Source organism: Papio anubis, chromosome 13 (assembly GCF_008728515.1).
Source record: "Papio anubis isolate 15944 chromosome 13, Panubis1.0, whole genome shotgun sequence".
In the NCBI taxonomy this organism is placed as follows: Eukaryota; Metazoa; Chordata; class Mammalia; order Primates; family Cercopithecidae; genus Papio; species Papio anubis.
In genome coordinates this window covers 25,360,466-25,379,524 of record NC_044988.1, presented here as the reverse complement: position 1 = coordinate 25,379,524, position 19,059 = coordinate 25,360,466, and the positions used below count along the sequence as shown (strand labels likewise).

General features: G+C 39.6%; 1 protein-coding gene across 4 annotated transcripts in view; it reads left to right on the top strand.

Moving 5' to 3' along the window:
- The window catches only part of C13H9orf85 (chromosome 13 C9orf85 homolog), a 62,025-nt gene extending 55,620 nt beyond the window's left edge, over nucleotides 1-6,405 (top strand). Inside the window, exons 3-4 of one of the 4 annotated variants that reach the window (XM_031654140.1) lie at nucleotides 1,065-1,178; nucleotides 6,041-6,405. In XM_031654140.1, coding sequence (XP_031510000.1) covers nucleotides 1,065-1,178; nucleotides 6,041-6,056 — 130 coding nt within the window. In that variant the 3' untranslated portion in view covers nucleotides 6,057-6,405. Of the gene's footprint in view, nucleotides 1-1,064; nucleotides 1,179-1,940; nucleotides 2,511-6,040 lie in introns of those variants that run through there. The other 3 variants (XM_009188940.4, XR_004177840.1, XM_031654141.1) reach the window with 3 other exon arrangements.
- Nucleotides 6,406-19,059: the final 12,654 nt, after the last annotated feature.

Sequence of the window (19,059 nt, the reverse complement as noted above, 5' to 3'; positions counted from 1 at the left end):
TAATAGAGAGTTCGTTGAATCTATAGATCAGTTTGGGGAGTATTGCTATCTTCTCAATATTCTCAATATTAAGTCTCTCTTTTTTTTTTTTTTTTTTTTTTTTTTGAGATGGAGTCTCACTCTGTTGCCCAGGCTGAAGTGCAGTGGCCCATCTCCCAGGCATGCCACCACACCCACCTAAGTTTTGTATTTTTAGTAGAGATGGAGTTTCACCATGTTGGCCAGGCTGGTCTTGAACTCCTGATCTCAGATGATCCGCCCACCTCGGCCTCCCAAACTGGTGGGATTACAGGCCTGAGCACTGCTCCTGGCCTACAATATTAAGTCTTTTCATATAAAATATGGGATATCTTTCCATATAGTTAGGTCTTTAGTTTCTTTCAGTGATGTTTTGTAATTTTCAGTGTATTGGTCTTGCACTTCTTTTATTGAATTTATTCCTTTATTCTTTTATAGATTGTTTATTGGTAGTGTATAGAAATACAGTTGAGTTTTGTATATTGATCTTGTTTTACCACATTTTTAATGACACTTAAAAAAAATCCAGCAGTTTTATTCTGCAGCTGTAAACTGTTATCTAGAAATGCGATATAATTAATTTAGAGTGACATAAGATAAACACCTGAAATTGAAATCTAGGAGTTTTGATTGTTAGGCTGCTGTTGTTGTTGTTGTTGTTGTTTTTTCTGAAACAGTGTCTCACTCTGTCACCCAGGTTGGAGTGCAGTGGCGCGAACTCGACTCCTTCAACCTCCACCTCCAGGGTTCAAGCAATTCTCCTGCCTCAGCCTCCTGAGTAGCTGGGATTATAGGCATGAGCCACCACGCCCAGCTAATTTTTTGTATTTTTAGTAGAGACGGGGTTTCGCCATGTTGGCCAGGCTGGTCTCAAACTCCTGACCTCATGATCTGCCTGCCTCGACCTCCCAAAGTGCTGGGGTTACAGGTGTGAGCCACCACGCCCAGTCTTGTTAGGCTTTTTAACAATACATTTAGACACATCCTCTTATTTTACCAAATAAGTCTGAAATAAATATAAATAAACATTTTGTTTTTTATTTTAGTGTTAAATGTTTACAAAAGACAGTGAAGGATTCTTATCACATAATGTGTAGACCGTGTGCCTGTGAACTTGAAGTTTGCGCAAAATGTGGAAAGAAAGAAGACATTGTTATTCCGTGAGTGTTTCCTTTTATGTTTGACGTTTACTCTTAGTGATTGACACATGAATTTCTTTTAAGAGATGATCCATAACTCTTAGACTTAAGTTGCATGTCAAACTTATATAGACTTTTAAAATTATTTTTCTATCATTACAATAAAAGTGAAACTTTATATTTTAAAGAAAGCAAAATATTTATTTGTGAAATTCTTATTCACTACAAAAGAATTAGGTGTTATGTAACTTTTCTTTTAATAGATATCATGTATTAATTTTTTTGAGCCTACTTTAGTGACAATAGTGTTATAATTGGTTGGATCTCGAGTTAGTGTTCAAGGAATTTTTTTTTTTTTTTTTTTTTTTTGAGGCAGAGTTTCGCTGTTGTTGTCCAGGCTGGAGTGCAATGGCACGATCTCGGCTCACTGCAACCTCTGCCTCCCAAGTTCAAGCGATTCTCCTGCCTCCGCCTCCCAAGTACTTGGGATTACAGGCTTGTACCACCACACCCAGCTAATTTTGTATTTTTAGTAGAGATAGGGTTTCGCCACGTTGGCCAGGCGGTTTCGAACCTCTGACCTCGGGTGATCCGCCTGCCTCAGCCTCCCAAAGTGCTGGGATTACAGGCGTGAGCCACCACTCCTGGTTGGATCTTTTTCTTTATACTTACTTCATTAGGTTCTTGTTAATCAAGAAATGTAGTGGTAAAAGTCTTTTCAATCTACATGGTTAAATAATGAAAGCCTGAGAAATAAATAGAAACTTTTTCTTTCATCTTTAGGTTGAATAAAGAAACAGAAAAAATAGAACATACTGAAAATAATCTAAGTTCCAACCATAGAAGAAGCTGCAGAAGAAATGAAGAAAGTGATGATGATTTAGATTTTGATATTGATTTAGAAGACACAGGAGGAGACCTTCAAATGAATTAATATCACTGTATTAAAAGTTGGCCGGGCACAGTGGCTCACGCCTGTAATCCCAGCACTTTGGGAGGCCAAGACGGGCTACACTCCAGCCTGGGTGACAGAGCGAGACTCTGTCTCAAAAAAAAAAAAAAAGTAAATTTAAGAATGTGAAATTCTGACCACCTTTGGCTTTGAGTATTTTCCAAAAGATACTGTGAAATCCTAATGAGGAAATCAGAAAAAGCTATGGAAAAATAGACAAATTTCATACAGGAACAATGTAAATTGTGTATATTACTTAATACCAAACTAAACAAGATTCAGAATTGATGGTTGTATAAGAACTAGCTCATGTAAAAATAAGATGACATTATATTGCCTCAAAAATTGGTCGTCAGTAAGTGCCTTTTGATAAATGATCTCAAATAAATGACTCAGCAAAAGCCGTCACTTATGTTTAAGTGTTACAAAGCAAAAGCAGTTTTTTCAAAATAATGTTTAACAAGCATATAGCAACTCTTCTTTGTAATTTTTTTTTTTTTTTTTTTTTTTTTTTGAGACGGAGTCTCACTGTTGCCCAGGCTGATGTGTAATGGCACGATCTCAGTTCACTGCAAGCTCTTCCTCCCGGGCTCACGCCCCCCGAGTAGCTGGGACTACAGGCGCCCGCCACCACGCCCGGCTAATTTTTTATATTTTTAGTAGAGACGGGGTTTCACCATGTTAGCCAGGATGGTCTCGATCTCCTGACCTTGTGATCTGCCCGCCTCGGCCTCCCAAAGTGCTGGGATTACAGGCGTGAGCCACCACGCCCGGCCCTCTTCTTTGTATTTTTATATATCTCATCACATTGGAACCTTTTTTCTCTTGTGAAATGTACATACAGAAAAAGTGCATATAATTTATACACTTTATAATAAATTTATGCATTTTTTATAATAAGTAATTATAGAGGAAAGTTCATGCATTTACACACCTAGGTGAGGAAACTGCCAGCATCAGGATACCCCAGCAAGCCTCTCCCTCAGCAAAGGTTCATCTTTCTTCCCAAAGTTGGTACTATTCTTCTGAATTTTGATCATTATTGTCTTAATTTTTTTACTATCCATGTTTGTACTCCTAAACAATATAAATTAGCTTGGTCTGGTTTTTTTTTTTTTTAATTCTTTTCTGTCTTTTAATTTTTTATTACATATTTTTTATTTTTTTAAATTTTATTTATTTAATTAAGTTTTTTTTTTGAGATAAGAGTTTTGCTCTTGTCGCACAGGCTGAAGTGCAATGGCGTGATCTTGGCTCACTACAGCCTCCACCTCCCGGGTTCAAGCGATTCTCCTGCCTCAGCCTCCCAAGTAGCTGGAATTACAGGTGCCCACCACCACGCCCAGCTGATTTTTTGTATTTTTTAGTAGAGACGGGGTTTCACCGTGTTAGCCAGGATGGTCTCGATCTCCTGACCTCGTGATCCGCCCGTCTCGGCCTCCCAAAGTGCTGGGATTACAGGCTTGAGCCACCGCGCCCGGCCCTGATTTTTGTATTCTAGTAGAGACAGAGTTTCACCATGTTGGCCAGGCTGGTCTTGAACTCCTGACCTCAGGTGATCCACCTGCCTTGGCCTCCCAAAGTGCTGGGATTACAGGCGTGAGCCACCACACCAGTCCATATATTTTATTTTTTATTTTACTTTTTTTTTTTTTGAGACGGAATCTCTCTCTGTTTCCCTGGTAGAATGCAGTGGCATGATCTTGACTCACTGCAGCCTCCACCTCCCAGGTTCAAGAGATTCTCCTGCCTTAGCCTCCCAAGTAGCAGGGACTGCAGGCCTGCACCACCATGCCTGGCTAATTTTGCACAAGGTTTCACCATGTTGGCCAGGTGGTCTTGAATTCCTAGCCTTAAGTGATCCACCTGCCTTGGCCTCCCAAAGTGCTGGGATTACAAGCATGAGCCTCTGCATCTGGCCCATAGTTTGTTTTTTCTCATGTTGAGAGACATTTGAGTTATCTCAAAATTTTCCTGTTACAACATACTAGCATGAACATTGTTATATGTGTCTCTTGGTAGACCTGTGCATTTCTGTTAGATATATATCTAGCAGTGGTAGAGGGAATCGGGTCTATGCATCTTCATTTTTACTATGTAAAACAAAACTTCTCCAGGGAGATTTTATCCCCTTGTTCGTAGCAATGGATTAGAATTTCAGTGCTCTGCATCCTTTCTAACACTTGGTATCAGACTTTTTTGTCTTAATAATTTGTATTTCTAATTACAAATAAGCTTGAGCCCCTTTTTGTGTTTATTGGCTATTTCACTTTTGATAATAGATGATATTAGGGAATAATTTAAGTGGAATGTTATTTTAGAAAACCATACTGAAATACTTAAGGATGTAATACTAATTTACTTAAAAATATTTCAGCATAAAAAAAGTGCAGACGTAGATAACGTTTCAGTGACATCAGAAAATATTACCTGGGAATACATCAAAAAATATTCAAGAACTCTTGTCAACAAAAATATAAAATCTTATTAAGACATTAAAGAAAGTGGAGGCTGGGTGAGTTGGCTCATGCCTATAATCCCAGCACTTTGGGAGGCCAATGCAGGCAGATCATCTGAGGTTGGGAGTTTGAGACCAACCTTCCCAACATGGTGAAACCCCATGTCTACTAAAAATACAAAAACTAGTCAGGCGTGGCAGCAGGTGCCTGCAATCCCAGCTACTCGGGAGGCTGAAGCAGGAGAATCGCTTGAACCCAATAAGCAAAGGTTGCAGTGAGCTGAGATCTCACCATTGCACTCCAGCCTGGGTGACAAGAGCAAGACTCTGTCACAAAAAAAAAAGAAAGGGGAGACAAAAATGGATAGAAATACTGTCTTCACAATTTGAAAGTCTCAGTATTCTAAACATACAGCCCAACTGAAAGAAATATTCTGTCCCGCTGGGCGCGTTGGCTCACGCCTGTAATCTCAGCACTTTTAGAGGCCAAGGTGGGTGGATCACCTGAGGTCGGGAGTTCGAGACCAGCCTGACCAACATGGAAAAACCCTGTCTCTACTAAAAATACAAAATGAGCCAGGCGTGGGTGGCACATCCCTGTAATCCCAGCTAGTCCAGAGGCTGAGGCAGGAGAATCACTTGAGCCCAGGAGGCGGAGGTTGTGGTGAGCCGAGATGGTGCCATTGCACTCCAGGCTGAGGAACAAGAGTGAAACTCTGTCTAAAAAAAAAAGAAAGAAAAATGTTCTGCCCATAAATTTGTGTGGCTTTCCTTTTTTGCATATAAACTTATTTTCTGGACTATTTAACTTTTGAGATTAAGGAGTCAATTAAAGTCTTATTGCAGTTACCATAAATTCTTTCCCATGTGAATGAATGCTAATTCCTCAGATGACTTCACCAGGAAAAAAATTTAACAAAGAGCATCACCTAGTGACATATATTAATGGCTGCATTTCATTCCTTAGTGCTAAGGAAGATTTTGTTTTTTAAGCAGACTTTATTATATTTGGTTCCTTTGCATATATTTTTAGGAATGAACCCCTCTAGTCCAAAAGCTGTTTGTATCATAACTCAACATACAGAAATAAGATGAAGGCTTTGTTTTGTTCTAATGAAATGAATCACTTTAATGTAGTGCATTGATTTGCTGCACCTTGATATCTGGCAGGAGGATATCAAGACTGCATTCACATATTCTGAAATATTACAGTGCTTTATTATAGAAGTTCCAAAGCTCTGATCATAAAACTTATATGAGGAGCTTTTAAGAAAATTCTTATTCCTGGGATATTGTGGTTCGTTTGGTCTGGAATTTAGCCCAGGAATTTTTTTTCCAACTCCTCAGGTGATTCTGATCATCAGCTGTAACAAATACAATTAGCTGCACATGGCAAAAAGCCATTCCCATGCCTATTTACTTCTCTACGTACTAGAAGATAGTACCCCCATTGTCACGTTTTCTCTTTCACAGCCTCTCTTGCAACTAGGAGTAGCCAGCATATGAGGGGAATCTGCTGAGGCCATCTGGGAAAGACTTACCTCACTGACAAGAAGAAAGCACTTATCTAACAGGCTTTTTCTACCTGAATATGATTGTGAGGAAACATGATGTCTAGAGCTTGCAGCCATCATAGGAACACCAAATGAGCTGCCGAGACAGTGATCCAGAGCCCTGACACTGTGAAGCTGCTGAACTAACAAGCCCTGGGCTCACCCACCTCTGGAATTCTTGTAAGATAATTACATGTCTAGAGCTTTTTCAAGCACCCATGTCTGTTAAAAAAAAAAAAAAAAAAGTTTTTAAATAAAGTTTCTTTTGTTGTTAAAAAATGTTAATTACATGTCTAATTAGACATTTAATGCATAAGCTGTTGCTACTTAGAAATTCTGTTACTTTCAGCCAAAGGCATTCCCAGCTGATACCTCAGCAAGTTTTATAACCCTATTTTATAGCACTTATATGCTGTGGCAAAAAGAGAAAGACCAGTGTATCAAAAAAATGATTCATTAGTAATGAAGGCTTATCAAGGCTTATGCAGAATATTTGATTACATTCTGCAAAAGAAGAATTGATATACCATGTATACAAGATTATATATGTAAGACCTAAATCTTATATAAGATAGATCTTATACGTATACTTTTATAATGTAAAATTAAAACTGTTAGATGTCACATTTATGCAAAGTTATAAATATTCCATGATCCTAAACTTTTTTTCTTAAGTGAAATTTATAACAATCTTAACTTTTAACACATCTTTGTCCCTTCTTTTACCCCTCTTTCTAGGTCTTGTCTTTTCCTCGTAACATTAGTCCTGTATTGAATGATTACCCTGTAATTGTGGCACAGAATTCTTTTCTCTCATGTTATTCAGATTTGTCAGCAATACTGAATGTTACAGGACCATTTTCCACAATTTTTACTGGCTACGCTGATGAAATATAGGGGATATGTTGGAATTGCTTACTCATCTCTATGCTAGTGAGTCCTACAATTTTGTCAATCATTATACCTACTGAAAAAAATCATACCTTCCCAAATCTCATACATAAGACTTCTTAAGGAAGCAGTCTTTTCTTTTTTTTTTTTTTTTTTTTTTTGAGGCGGAGTCTGGCTCTCTTTCCCATGCTGGAGTGCAGTGGCCGGATCTCAGCTCACTGCAAGCTCCGCCTCCCGGATTCACGCCATTCTCCTGCCTCAGCCTCCCGAGTAGCTGGGACTACAGGCGCCTGCCACCTCGCCCGGCTAGTTTTTTGTATTTTTTAGTAGAGACGGGGTTTCACCGCGTTAGCCAGGATGGTCTCGATCTCCTGCGATCTCGGCGCCCGGCCGGAAGTAGTCTTTTCAAGGAATTAAACCACAATTACATATGCAGTTGCATCTTTTATTTCTATATAACCTTAAAAATTAAGAAAAGTTTATAATCTAAAAATAGCTTCCTTACAAAGGAAATGCATTCTTTGCATTATCATAGAATGTTGTTTATAGTTGGTAGTTAATTGGTATTAATAAGGGGGGTTTAAAAATATATTGGTTGTGGCCGGGCGTGGTGGCTCAAGCCTGTAATCCCAGCACTTTGGGAGGCCGAGGCGGGCGGATCACAAGGTCAGGAGATCCAGACCATCCTGGCTAACACGGTGAAACCCCGTCTCTACTAAAAACACAAAAAACTAGCCGGGCAGGTCAGGAGTTTGAGGCCAGTCTGGCCAACATTGCAAAACCCTGTCTCTACTAAAAAACACAAAAATTAGCTGGGCATGGTGGCGGGCGCCTGTAGTCCCAGCTACTCGGGAGGCTGAGGCAGAAGAATGGTATAAACCCAGGAGGCGGAGCTTGCAGTGAGCCGAGATCGCGCCACTGCACTCCAGCCTGGGCGACAGAGCAAGACTGTCTCAAAAAAAAAAAAAAAAAAAAATATATATATATATATATATATATAGGTTGTGAAAACACAAATAGGACCTAAGTGCTCAGAAGTAAGTGGTACAATATTTCATCAAAACTTGGTTTAGACAGTTCTGTAACCTCTAGCAATGTTAATTTGAAGTATACGGATTAAATTTTAATATTAAACATTTATATGTAAATCATTTAAATATTTTAAATGAACTTTTTTATGTTTTGAGACGGAGTCTCACTCTGTCACCCAGGCTGGAGTGCAGTGGTGTGATCTTGGCTCACTGAAATCTCTGCCTCCCAGGTTCAAGAGATTCTCCGCCCTCAGCCTCCCGAGTAGCTGGGATTACAGGCGCCCGCCACCATGCCCAGCTAATTTTTGTGTTTTTTAGTAGAGACAGGGTTTTGCAATGTTGGCCAGACTGGCCTCAAACTCCTGACCTTAGGTGATCTGCCTGCCTCAGCCTCCCAAAGTGCTGAGATTACAGGTATGAGCCACCGCGCCCAGTCACTTTTTTTCATTTTTAAAGTAAATCAAATGTCTTTGAATTCAACATAAGTTGTAACTAACATTTTTTAAAATATAGTTTTTTTAAAGATACCTTGAGCAAAAGAATCCAGACACAAGATATTATATACTTTATGGGCCCCTTTATGCAAAGTTCAGAAATCGTTTTAAGTAACTTACGATGATAGACATCAGAATAGTGGTTGTCTTTGGGGAAGTGATATTGATCGGGAATGCGTATAAGGGGAAACTTCTGGAATGCTGGAATCATCTGTATCTTGATCCAGGTGGTGGCTACACAGGTACAGAAATATAAAATTCAGCACTTAAAATGTGTTTATTTTGGCTGGGCACGGTGACTCAGGCCTGTAATCCCAGCACTTTGGGAGGCCAAGGCGGGCAGATCACGAGGCCAAGAGATCTAGACCTTCCTGGCCAACATGGTGAAACCCCATCTCTATTAAAAATATAAAAATTAGCTGGCATGGTGGCACGTGCCTGTAGTCCCAGCTACTCAGGAGGCTGAGGCAAGAGAATTGCTTGAACCCAGGAGGCGGAGGTTGCAGGGAGCCAAGATCGCACTACTGCACTTCAGCCTGGCGACAGAGCAACACTCCGTCTCAAGGAAAAAAGTAAAAATTGTTTATGTAGTTGTATGTCAGTTTTACCTCAATTAAAAAGTAATAACACTTTAAAAAATAAATTAGTAATGTATTGTTGTGAAATCCATGCCTTAAAATGAAACAACATAAATCTTGACTTAAGCAAGAGTAGTAGATAAAACCATTCTGAGGCAGAATGATCTGAATCTCACCGCTGTGACCCTGGGCTCATTTCTTTACCTTCATTAAGTTATGTTGTGTGTGCCTTTCTTTGAAAAATGAGGGCTGTAATTTCTACAGTGTAAAGTTATTGTGAGTATTAAATATGTAAAAAACAGAGTAGGTACTCTCTTCATGATGTTTATAAACACTTCTTGATACTTTTTGGTTGAGACATTCCTTTCAAATCATCCTAGGGGGTTTTGTGGGTGTAGGAATCAGGTAAACTTGAAACTCTTGGATGGAAGTAAAAGAAAGAAACCTGGAGATAGAATTCCTATTACACTGAAAGAGGAGAAGCAAACCTCTCCAATGAAAACATTTATATAGGAAAGTCAGGCTTGCTATTCACAGTTTTTAATACTTGTTGAGTTATAGACTCTTAAATAATACCACCCATAAGTGTGTGAGTGCAGTAGCAAGCTTTAGAAAAAAATTGACAGTAACAACTTTATAAACTGTCCATTGTTTCTTCGTCAAAACTGTAACTATTGCTAACTGTAATTGATATCACACACACACCAAGGAACATGAGTAAAACAAGTGATAAAAAATTGATATTTTAAAATTACAAAATTGAACTAAAAATGGAAAGTGAATTAGAAAAACATATTCCATTACACTGAACTTTTATTCAAATTCTAAATTTGCATTTTAAATTACAAATACATTTTTAGCATAATTCAATATCACCTTATGTATTCCACTTTTTATTTTTACGTAATTGTTTAATATAGTTACAAATTTATTTGTGACAAATTCTTTTTCTTTTTCTTTTTTTCTTTTTTTTTGAGTTGGAGTCTCACTCTGTCACCCAGGCTGGAGTGCAGTGACACAATCTCAGCTCACTGTAACCTCCGCCTCCCAGGTTCAAGCGATTCTTCTGCCTCAGCCTTCAGAGTAGTTAGGATCACAGGTGTGTGCCACCATGCCCGGCTAATTTTTGTATTTTTAGTAGAGACGGGGTTTCACCATGTTGGCCAGGCTGGTCTCGAACTTCTGACTGCAAGCTGGGATTACAGGTGTGAGCCATTGCACCTGGCCTATATTTTTTCTTTAATCTGTAAGAGTTATTTATTTCTTTTGTCATTATGAAGAAAAATCATAACATGGGAACAATGACCTAAATAACTGAAACAGGAAATGAATTGGCTCTGGGGAACTTGCCGTGACCAGCTGAGGTTAGAAAAGATGGTGTAGAACAGGACAAAACTGACATCCCTTAGCAGAGGATATTACAACATGTCCGCAAAGTCAGGAAACATAAAATAAAATGATTTTTAAAACTATGTTATTTACACTTCCAAACAGTTATACGGTACTCAATATGTTTTCTGGCAAAGTACTCTAAATTTAAAGCAATAGGTCCAATTGTGACTCTGGAAAAACATATAATGAGTAATCTGGAAACACAGGGAGAATAGTATATTATATACTTCTCCCAAAAACATTCTGAGCTTACTATTTAGCAGTGCAACTGAACAGTTACACATTGTTTAAAAATAAGTTTCTCCTATGTTTCTCATCTCTGCAACACTTGTGGCTGCCAGCTGACACAAGGCAGGTGCAGTGTGAGTGGCTGCCAGTGGACAGCGACAAAAACAAGACTTACTGAAACAAACAAGTGTTTCATAAATAATTTGGAAACAATTTTGGAATCCCTTTCTTGACCATGGAAATAGTACATTTCAGATTCTGTTAATTGATTTATGTGTGGGAAATCCTCAACTGATAATGCTGGAAATGCTTAATGATGCTATACTACTGTCCGTAAATGTGAGAGGACATCCTACAGTAATTGAAAATCCCAGAGGAAGCAAGCCGCAGTGAGGAGCCAGGCTGTCTCTGCAGGGTCATTAACATTTGATACAAAGTTTACATTGTAGCTGTGTGGTTCCACAAGCAGGTACAACTGAAATGGGCCCTAAGGGATAGATTAGAGACAAATCAGGAATCCACAAAACAGCTCCATAGTATGTTTGGACCAGCATCTAACCAGTGGACCTTTGTATATTTTTCCAGTCATACAGCATCCTCTTTTTCTATGATCCACTTGTCAAGTAAATTTTGCCCACACATGGGACATGCTTCTAGTCCGAAAAATAAATCATGTTCTTCCCAGCTGTAAACTAATTGCAGAGATGAGTAAAAACATCATGGAATTGAACTTAAAGCAGCAATTTTGCTTTTCTGGGTTCACTGCGGCATTAAGGAGATGGAAACTTTAGAAGGAGTTTCAACTCAGGGATCACTGTCCCTTGAGTGAGACCCCACCTGTATGGAGGAGCTGGGGAACCTATATCTGCACTTCACATTGTTGGTAGACGGATTACTATATCTTGCTATTTATATACTATTTTGTATGTAGTAGATGTGATTAGTTAAGTCCAAATTCAATTAAAATTATCCCAGTATTCCTGAAATTATGTATTTCCTCAATTTATGCTTAAGGTTCAATTTAACTATCGTGGGGCTGTGATTTTTTTTGCTGTTGTAAAGGGATTCTTGGCCTGGAAATGGTTGGGAATTACTGATAAAAATACCAGCCTTCATTGTGCTGTAAAGTCAGTTAAATTGTATGAAAGCTTTTTTCATAGTGATAATTGTCTCTATATTTTTAAAATGCTTTATTGAGGCATAATTTACATGCCTGAGACTCACCAACTTGAAGTGTATAATTTAATGGTTTGGTAAATATACAAGCATTGTGCATTTATCATCACAATCCAGTTTTAGAACATTTCCATCATCCCAAAATGATCCCTCATGCTCATTTGTAGCCACTCCCCATTCCCACTCCCCAGCCCCAAGCAACTTAATCTTTGTGTGTCCATAAAATTGCCTCTTATGAACCTTTCACATAAATGACCTCATAAAATATGTAGTCTTTGAGTCTCGCTCCATTCACCTTACATGACATTTCTGAAGCAGAGCCATGTTAAAACATGTACCGATAGTTCATCATTTTTTTTTTCTGAATAGTATTCCATTGTATGGACATATTAATTTTGTTTACCCCTTCAAATTTGGATTGTTTCCACTTTGGGCTATTATGAATGATACTGTTGTGAATATTTGCATGCAAAGCCTTTGTGTGGACATATGTTTTTATTTTTCTTGGATATATATACCTAACGGGGAGATTAGATTGCTGGATTGTGTGGTAAATTCATATTTAGTTTTTAAGGAACTACCAAACTTGTGGTAATGTCTGCACCCTTTTACAGTCCTAGAGCTTTGTGAGGATTCCACACTGAGGCGGCTCCAGATCCTCACCAACACTTGTAATTGTCAGTGCATTTTCATTATTGTCATTCTAGTGTGTGTGAAGTCTCACTGTGGTTTTAATTTGTATATTTCTTTTTTATTTTTGAGATGGAGTCTCACTCTGTTGCCCAGGCTGGAGTGCAGTGGCAGGATCTTGGCTCACCACAACCTCTGCCTCCCTGGGTCAAGCGATTCTCCTGCCTCAGACTCTCGAGTAGTTGGGATTACAGGCACACACCACCATGCCCAGCTAATCTTTGTATTTTTAGTAAAGACGGGAGTTCACTATGTTGGCCAGGCTAGTGTCGAACTCCTCGTGATCCGCCCACCTCAACCTACCAAAGTGCTGGAATTACAGGTGTGAGCCATCACGCCTGGCCTAATTTGTATATTTCTAATGACTCATAATGTTGACTAAGCATCTTTTCTTTTTTTTTTTTTTTTTTTTTTTTTTGAGATGAGGTCTTGCTCTGTCACCCAGGCTGGAGTGCAGTGATGCCGTTTCAGCTCAATGCAACCTCTGCCTCCCTGGTTCAAGTGATTCTCCTGCCTCAGCCTCCCAAGTAGCTGGGAGTACAGGCACACACCACCATGCCCAGCTAATTTTTGTATTTTTCATAGAAACGGGTTTTCACCATATTGGCCAGAATGGTCTCCATCTACTGACCTCGTGATCCGTCCACCTCAGCCTCCCAAAGTGCTGGGCTTACAGGCGTGAGCCACCGTGCCTGGCCGACTGAACATCTTTTCATGTGTTTATCAGCCAATCCTGTATCTTCATTGGTGAAATGTCTGTTCAGATGTGTTGCCCATTTTAAGAATTGGGTTGTTTTCTTACCATTGAGTTATGAGTCTTTTATATGTATTCTAGATACAAGTCCTTTATCAGATATAATTTGGAAATATTTTCTTGCAGTCTGTAATGTGTTATACATCAATTTTAAGATATCCTTCACATTAAGAAACTAACAGTGTGGATAGTAATCCTGGTATTGACAGAGGTTTGGACTCCTGAAGCCTGAAAGACTATCTGCTGCCACGCCTGGGCACGTACTGCATCATTTACAAAAACTGTAGAGCATCTGTTGTGTGTGCAGTTGTGATTGCCTATAGATTTTTAGAATTGGAAGGCATGTAAAGAGCATGTAGTCTGGTACATTGCCTCAGTAGGTAAGTCAGTATGAACTTTTAAGAATTTTTGTTTTCTGGGCGACAGAGCTAGACTCCATCTCAAAAAAAAAAAAAAAAAGAATTTTTGTTTTCTTCTGTATTGGGTCTATTGTGGGTATGTCCAACGTGACAGGGGAGGTAAGGGAAGTGGCATCCCCTGAGATTGTGATTGAAATGACTTTCATCATCTTTAAGTGAACGTGAGATGCCAGTAATAGGATATATGTATATCTGTACTTGTGTCTCTCTGTGTATGTAAATAAATAAACATGCTGGAAGGAGGAGGCGATTCAATCAGGGACTTCGTGAAAGAAACAAAATAATAACTGGACCTTTCTTTAATGATGAAAACTGTTTATACAGCAAACCATCAAAGCCGAAATGTGAATTCTGGTATTAGTCTGATTTTTCCTAAGAAAATGTTGATGTAAGGACTGTAGTTGCAAAGATTGTTTTAGTATATTCTAGACCCTCTTTGTTTTGTTCTGTTTGGGGTTTTCCCTCCTCAAGTTGCTCTTGTCCACCACTAGACTGGCTGCCTTTTATTCCATAGCAGACAGTCCTTAAGTCTTTGCATATGTCCTTATTCAAAAATTAATCTTCATCAGTTTTTTTTCCTACAGAAAACAGTTTTTAAATATCTTGCATAACAATGCCCTGTACCTGCAATGTCTGGTTGATGCAGTTTCCTTTCTCTCTTCTCTGTTCCCATTGGTAGAATATATCAGTTCCTTCTTGAATCCTGAGCCAGAAGTGTACTTTAGAATCACCTGTAACATGTATTTAAAATACAGATTACCCAGCTCCCCGGGCAAAGCTCTTCTGCCATGTGACACCCTGATACAGTTCAGGGAGCCACTAAGGCAGGCCAAAATGGCTCAGCAGGCAAAGGTCCAAGCTGCCAGTTTATTGTGTCATTACAGCATGCTTAGCATAGCTAGGAGGACAGGCTCACACCCAGCCCCACAGCTGTTGCGCTACAGACTCAGGCACAGGGCTGTCTAAATGGCAGATGTGAGCCACAACTGTTGGGGACAAGCCAGCCATATTTGGGAAAATCTTATTGTAAGGGGCAAGTGTGAGTGAGATTTAGGAGTCATGGGAAAATACAGCAACACAGTACATCTTGTGTTATGGGAGGGATGTGGAAGACAGAGATAAACTGCTGGCCAGAGTGTCTCCTGACTGGGTGACTTGCCACCACATGGGCCAGGCAGATTGCAGCAGCTCTGCCTTCAGGAGGTGACTGGAGGAGGGGAGGAGAGAGAGGCATGATGAAGACAGATGCACCCTTTCCTAAGCAGGGGTTAACGTTCAGGCTGCCGAAAGGAACTCCACAGCCTGTTTCCCATCCCTCTTGTCCTTATCAAGTACTGGTCCTAATGTATGTGCTCTGCTTCCACTTTCTCAGGATGCTTACGTTTTTGCAAATACGTTTATGGAAAAGAGTTACCTCACCCACCTCTCGAAATACCTATTTGTTTTACATTTTTGTTGCAGGTGAGTGATCTCTTTACATAGCTTCAAATGGCATAACATTGAGCAGTATCCAAGCCTGGATATATCTGATGAGAGGAAAGTAATTGTGAGGCCTTTGTTCTAATTACAACTTTGTCACTATCTAACTCCATGACTCTAGCAAATTGCTTCAACTGTCTGGCCTGCAGTTTTTTTCTTGCGTTAAATAACAAACTTAGTCTAGATCAGTGGTTCTTATCATGTGGTTTCTGGACTAACAGCATCAGCATTACCTGGGAAACTTGTTAGAAATGCAAATTCTTGGGCTCTGCCCTAGATCTACAGAAACATACTCTGTGGGCGGGGCCCAGCAATCTGTGTTTGAAACGCGATTCTGATTATTTGACAAAAGTTTGCAAAGCACTGGGTCTAGATAAGTAGTTCTTAGCCTTGGCTGCACATTAAAATCATCTGGGCAACTTTTATAACCTACCAATCCTGGCCTCTTCCTCCAAAGATTCTGACTTAAATGGTTTCAGATGGGGTCCATTGTTATGTGGTTATAGCGGACGTCTAGGTGCTATCTGAGCTCTTCAAAACTAAAAGTCAGTGTTTCCCAGTTGTAAATGCATACCTCTAGACCTGGCCTTCTCAAGCCACTAGGTGTTGCTATAATAGAGAAGAAAAGGCATTTTCAAAACTCTTTGGATGTGGATGAGGAGGAGGAAAATGTATTTCTTAACTTCTGGTAAGAGATTATTTTGTTATTTTAATCTGAGTGCAATTTGCTAAATACTCATTTTCAACCTGTTACACTTATTCAAAGAAATTAAATGCCCACAAATGACAGAAAGAATAAAGAATTGTGATATATATTTACAATAAAATACTCTTTAGCAATAAAAAGAAATAAACAAGTGATGCACGTTATAACATGGCTGAATCTCACAACATAATGAACCAGAAAGAAGTTCCTTCAAGTGAAAATCAAACACAGGTAAAACTAGTCTATGGTGATTGAGGTCAGGACAGTGATTACCCTTGAGGGTAGGGTGGTGATAATTAAAAGAGAGCATAAGGGAACCTTCCAGAGTGCCACAAATGTTCTACTTCTTGATCTGGTGATAGTTATTTACATATACACACACTGCATATATATATACACTGAGCTATACTCTTAAATTTGCACACTTTACTGTATATGTGTTACTCGTTAGTAATAAAGATTTACAAAAAATAAAATGTAATCCTCAGGTGGTACCCCAGCCCATTATCGCTTGGTATATATGCCATGTACCTTGGTATTTGTACCATCTGTGGTCACTAAAAGATGAACATAGCACTTTCATTTCGTGTTGATATTAAGTTAAAATGTATGTATCAATGTCTATGATCCCAAATTGAGAAGGTAATGGCATGGTCTCTATTTCTTTAAACATTTAGTTTGTTTTGAATATTTGCATGCTGGCAGGACCCACATTCTGCAGCAATCCCCGTGGGTGATTGAATCTCTTCAAAACCATCTGCTATCTCTTCCTTACTCCTCAAATCTTGTAGTAGGATCTAAGAAATAAAACTGCCTGCTCTTTACTATCTGCAGAAAAAGACCTCACCCCTTCTCCTGTCAGTGACAGGAGGTCAAATGCATCCTAACAAATCAAGGTGACATTTAAAAAAAAATCATTCTGTAGCAGGCAGAAACAAGTCCCTGCAAAATGCAATAAGCCACTGACTATTTAAACAAGGCATATTAGAAAGGCATTCAGGGAAGAAAAATGTGTTAGGGAAATGAAAACCAGAGCCACTTAGCAGAATGCAGAAAAATCCTTTGGAAAGGGAGTCTTATCATAATAGATGGGAAATTACCATTCATCACTCAGCTATCACTTTAAAGCCACAGGCTGGATGATCTCACTTGAGGGAGCACATCTTAAGCACTGTTCATCAAAAGCACAGGCTGGACTGGCTGATGTCTACCTATGAAATCATCAAAGAGAGCAGAAATCTTTGTTCAGTTTGGACCGTATTAAATGCTGTCAGTTTTACCTGATACTGTCTTTTGAAATGCTGTGCTCTGTGCCATTATGTTCCAGTTACTTTGATGTCATTCTGTTGGAGTTGGGTAGAACACATAGGGCAGTTTTTGTTGTTGTTGTTGTTTTCAGATTAAAAAAAGTTTTTAAGAGATGGGGTTTTGCTATGTTGCCCAGGCTGGACTCAAACTGCTAATTTGTGGGCTCAAGGGATCCTCCCACCTCAGCCTCCACGAGTAGCTGAGACTACAGGCACATGCCACCTGTTAACTTAAAAAAAAATCACAAATCTACAAGTTTGGAATGGTGAGGAGACTTTATTTCTTATAAGGAGTTATAGCCTGCAAGGTGGCATCCTGCAGGCTGGGAAGCACAGCCTCCAGGCAAGACCAGAGACAGGCACTTCGAAGGAGGAGGGATTGGGGTAAGAGCTTTATGATGAATGGGTTGGCTAAACATACATGTTCAACAGGCTACAGGAGGATTATAAATATTCATGAAGGTGGTCCTGACGCATGCATATTGAACAAACACGTAGGTTATGTACAACTCATGTTCACTTTAGGGTGGAGACTTAACATTTAAATGTTAGGCCCTATACGTACATAACGTTTAAAAATTAGGTCCTGTACATCAGGTCTTTTCAGGACACGAACGCACACAAATGCACAACCTCTGTAAACCAGCCGGAACCAGTCCAGAATCGGTGTTCTTATCAGGGGAAAGTTGTTGAAACCAGTCTCTTGTCCAATCAAGGCTATAGTTGTGGCTGGTGCAACAGGGGTTCAGTTAGTCAGGGTTGCGTGAGCTGCAACTTTTTTTACTATTGCTTATTTCAAGACTAGCATTTGTTTAGCTGCTAGAGAAAAAGAAACCCTTGTGGCAGTTAGAGCACAGTTTATCCTTTAAGTGTGGAAGGGCATGACTTAACTCTTGCCTGGCATAGCCTAGATCCTGTTTGTAATTTGGTGTCTTATTGCCACAAAGAGTCTGTTCTATCAATCTTATGATCTCTATTTTAACATTAATGCTGGGTGGTAATGGTGCCATGCTGCTACTAGCCCCAGGGTAATTATACCACGCTTAGTGAATTCCCTATGCCCTACTTATATCCTTGTAAACAGTGCCTTTATTAAACTCTCTTTAAGCTATCCAATTGGAGTATGTCCTCTATTTCTTTCTGGAATTTTTTTTTCTTTTTCTTCTTTTTTTTTTTCTTTTTTTTTGAGATGGAGTCTCGCTGTGTCACCAGGCTGGAGTGCAGTGGCGTGATCTCAGCTCACTGCAACCTCCGACTCTCTGGTTCAAGCAATTCTCCTGCCTCAGCCTCCCAAGTAGCTGGGATTACAGGCATCTGCCACCATGCCTGGCTAATTTTCGTATTTTTAGTAGAGATGGGGTTTCACTATCTTAGCCAGGCTGGTCTTGAACTCCTGACCTCGTGATCCACCCATCTCGGCCTCCCAAAGTGCTGGGATTATAGGTGTGAGCCACCGCACCCAGCCTCTTTCTGGGATCTTGACTGACACAGAAATTGCTACTACAGGTGCCCTAGGAGAAAGACTCAGATTGGGAATCTTGGTTTGGATAGCCCGTTTACTTACTTGCCAGTGGTAAATGCGACACAGATAACCCCTGCCATAGGGCAGCATCATGGTTATTCACATTATCACTGTGCGGGCATGAAATGAAGAGCAGGAAGAGGACAAGGCATTGGGAGATCAAGTACTGTGGCACTGACGTTATGGTGATTAGTAATGATTACATAGACCATGGGACCACCTGGCTTCTTTGGACAGTGCGAGAAAGTATGTGAAGAATAAAGGAAAAATGA